We start from the raw sequence: 1,552 nt of genomic DNA, 5'->3' as shown, positions 1-1,552 counted from the left end.
TTTTTTTTTTTTTTTTGTGACGGAGTTTAGCTCCTTTTGCCCAGGTTGGAGTGCAATGGTGCAACCTCGGCTCACTGCAACCTCCGCCTCCCAGGTTCAAGCGATTCTCCTGCTTCAGCCTCCTGAATAGCTGGGATTACAGGCATGAGCCACCACCCTGGCTGATTTTGTATTTTTAGTAGAGACGGGGTTTCCCCATGTTGGTCAGGCTGGTCTTGAACTCCGACCTCAGGTGATCCACCCGCCTCGGCCTCCCAAAGTGCTGGGATTACATGCGTGAGCCACCGCGCCCGGCCTCTGTCTGGTACATTTTATCTGAAGCAACAGGAATTGACAGGAAAAATCACTGCTGTCCACAGGTTCACACTTGCTCACTTCGGATATGTATTTTTAATGAAGTGCAACAACCTTACCCAAAATCAAAATCAAGCTGCTTCTACGTAAACATTGGGCAGGTTAATACAACTGAAAATCAAAAATGTAAGTAGTTCGTTTATAAAGTGAGGCTTCCAGTAGCTAATAAACTTGCAAAGTCATCAAAAGTAGTGGTCTTCCTCTTGGGGAACTGTAGCAGTAATTAATTTTATTTTAGTAACAGCAGTAACTACCCCTCCCCCCAAGAGGAAATTGTAAGACAGCACTGGGTGAAGAAAACAATTTTTTCACGTGTTGCTTTTAGACATAAAACCCTCACTATTTGGAAAATTCAGACTTCCATAATAAGGTTCTAAAGAGATTTCCTTGATCTTGATCCACGGTCCTCAAAGAAATACAAAAAAACTAACCACCACCTAAGAACTGTTCTTAACCAACCAGGCAGGAACTTCTGTGGGCTTTAGCAATCGCTTCTGAACCAGCGCGACAATTCTCCTCTGACCTCGCGCAAGAAGACCACCTTCTCCCTCCCAGTAGAGTCCCGGAGCAGAGCAAGGCACTCAGGGGGCATCTGTGCCGAGGCCGAAGCTCGCTTAAGGCCTTGCTGCCGCCCTGGAGAAAGCCCTCGCAGGCCCACCTGCCCCACCGCCGCCCCTGAGGCCCGGCCTGACTCCCCGCCGGTGCCCCCTCAGCTACCTTTCCGCCGGAAGAAGGACATGGCGGGGCCCGGGTCGGGGCGGAGGGTGCGGGGGGACTGGCGCGGGGAGGGCCCGGCTCCCCTCATTCAGCAACCGGCCCGGACTTCCGGGTCCAGAGGGGCCGCCGCACTAGCGCGAAAAGGGACCCTTCTTCTGGGAGTGGGCCCCACCGCCGCCTCGGGATGCCCAGGCAGCTCCAGCCGCCATATTATCAACAAGCAGCCCGCCCAGAGTTCCGGTCCTTCCCCGCGCTAGGCTTCACGGGAGGTCAAGCGCCGGCCCCGCCCCTTTCCCCCACCGCCTCCCGCGGGTGCAGAGGCCCACGCGCGCGCATCGCCCGCGTGATCCGCGCGTGCGACCCGCGCCTCTTTCCCGGGCCCTGGATGCCTGGAGCAAGCCACCGTTCCTGCAGCTGTTTTGTGGCGTCTGTCGCCGGCCCTCGGTGGAGCGCTACAGACCCAGTCTCTGCAAAACTAATC

General features: G+C 55.5%; 1 protein-coding gene across 4 annotated transcripts in view; it reads right to left on the bottom strand.

The window, feature by feature from the left end:
* AKAP10 (A-kinase anchoring protein 10) overlaps positions 1-1,336 on the bottom strand; it is a 79,785-nt gene extending 78,449 nt beyond the window's left edge. For 2 of the 4 annotated variants that reach the window (XM_017895770.1, XM_017895772.1), the window contains exon 1: positions 1,072-1,321. Coding sequence is in view for 1 of the 4 variants with exons in the window: in XM_017895772.1 (XP_017751261.1) it covers positions 1,072-1,159 (88 nt within the window). In the remaining 3 variants the exon portion in view is untranslated. Of the gene's footprint in view, positions 1-1,071 lie in introns of all 4 variants that reach the window. The other 2 variants (XM_017895771.1, XM_017895768.1) reach the window with 2 other exon arrangements.
* Positions 1,337-1,552: the final 216 nt, after the last annotated feature.

This window comes from Rhinopithecus bieti, unplaced genomic scaffold (genome assembly GCF_001698545.2).
Source record: "Rhinopithecus bieti isolate Rb0 unplaced genomic scaffold, ASM169854v2 scaffold_28081, whole genome shotgun sequence".
Lineage (NCBI taxonomy): Eukaryota > Metazoa > Chordata > Mammalia > Primates > Cercopithecidae > Rhinopithecus > Rhinopithecus bieti.
The sequence above is the reverse complement of the archived record's forward strand: the minus strand, read 5'-3'. Positions and strand labels throughout refer to the sequence as shown.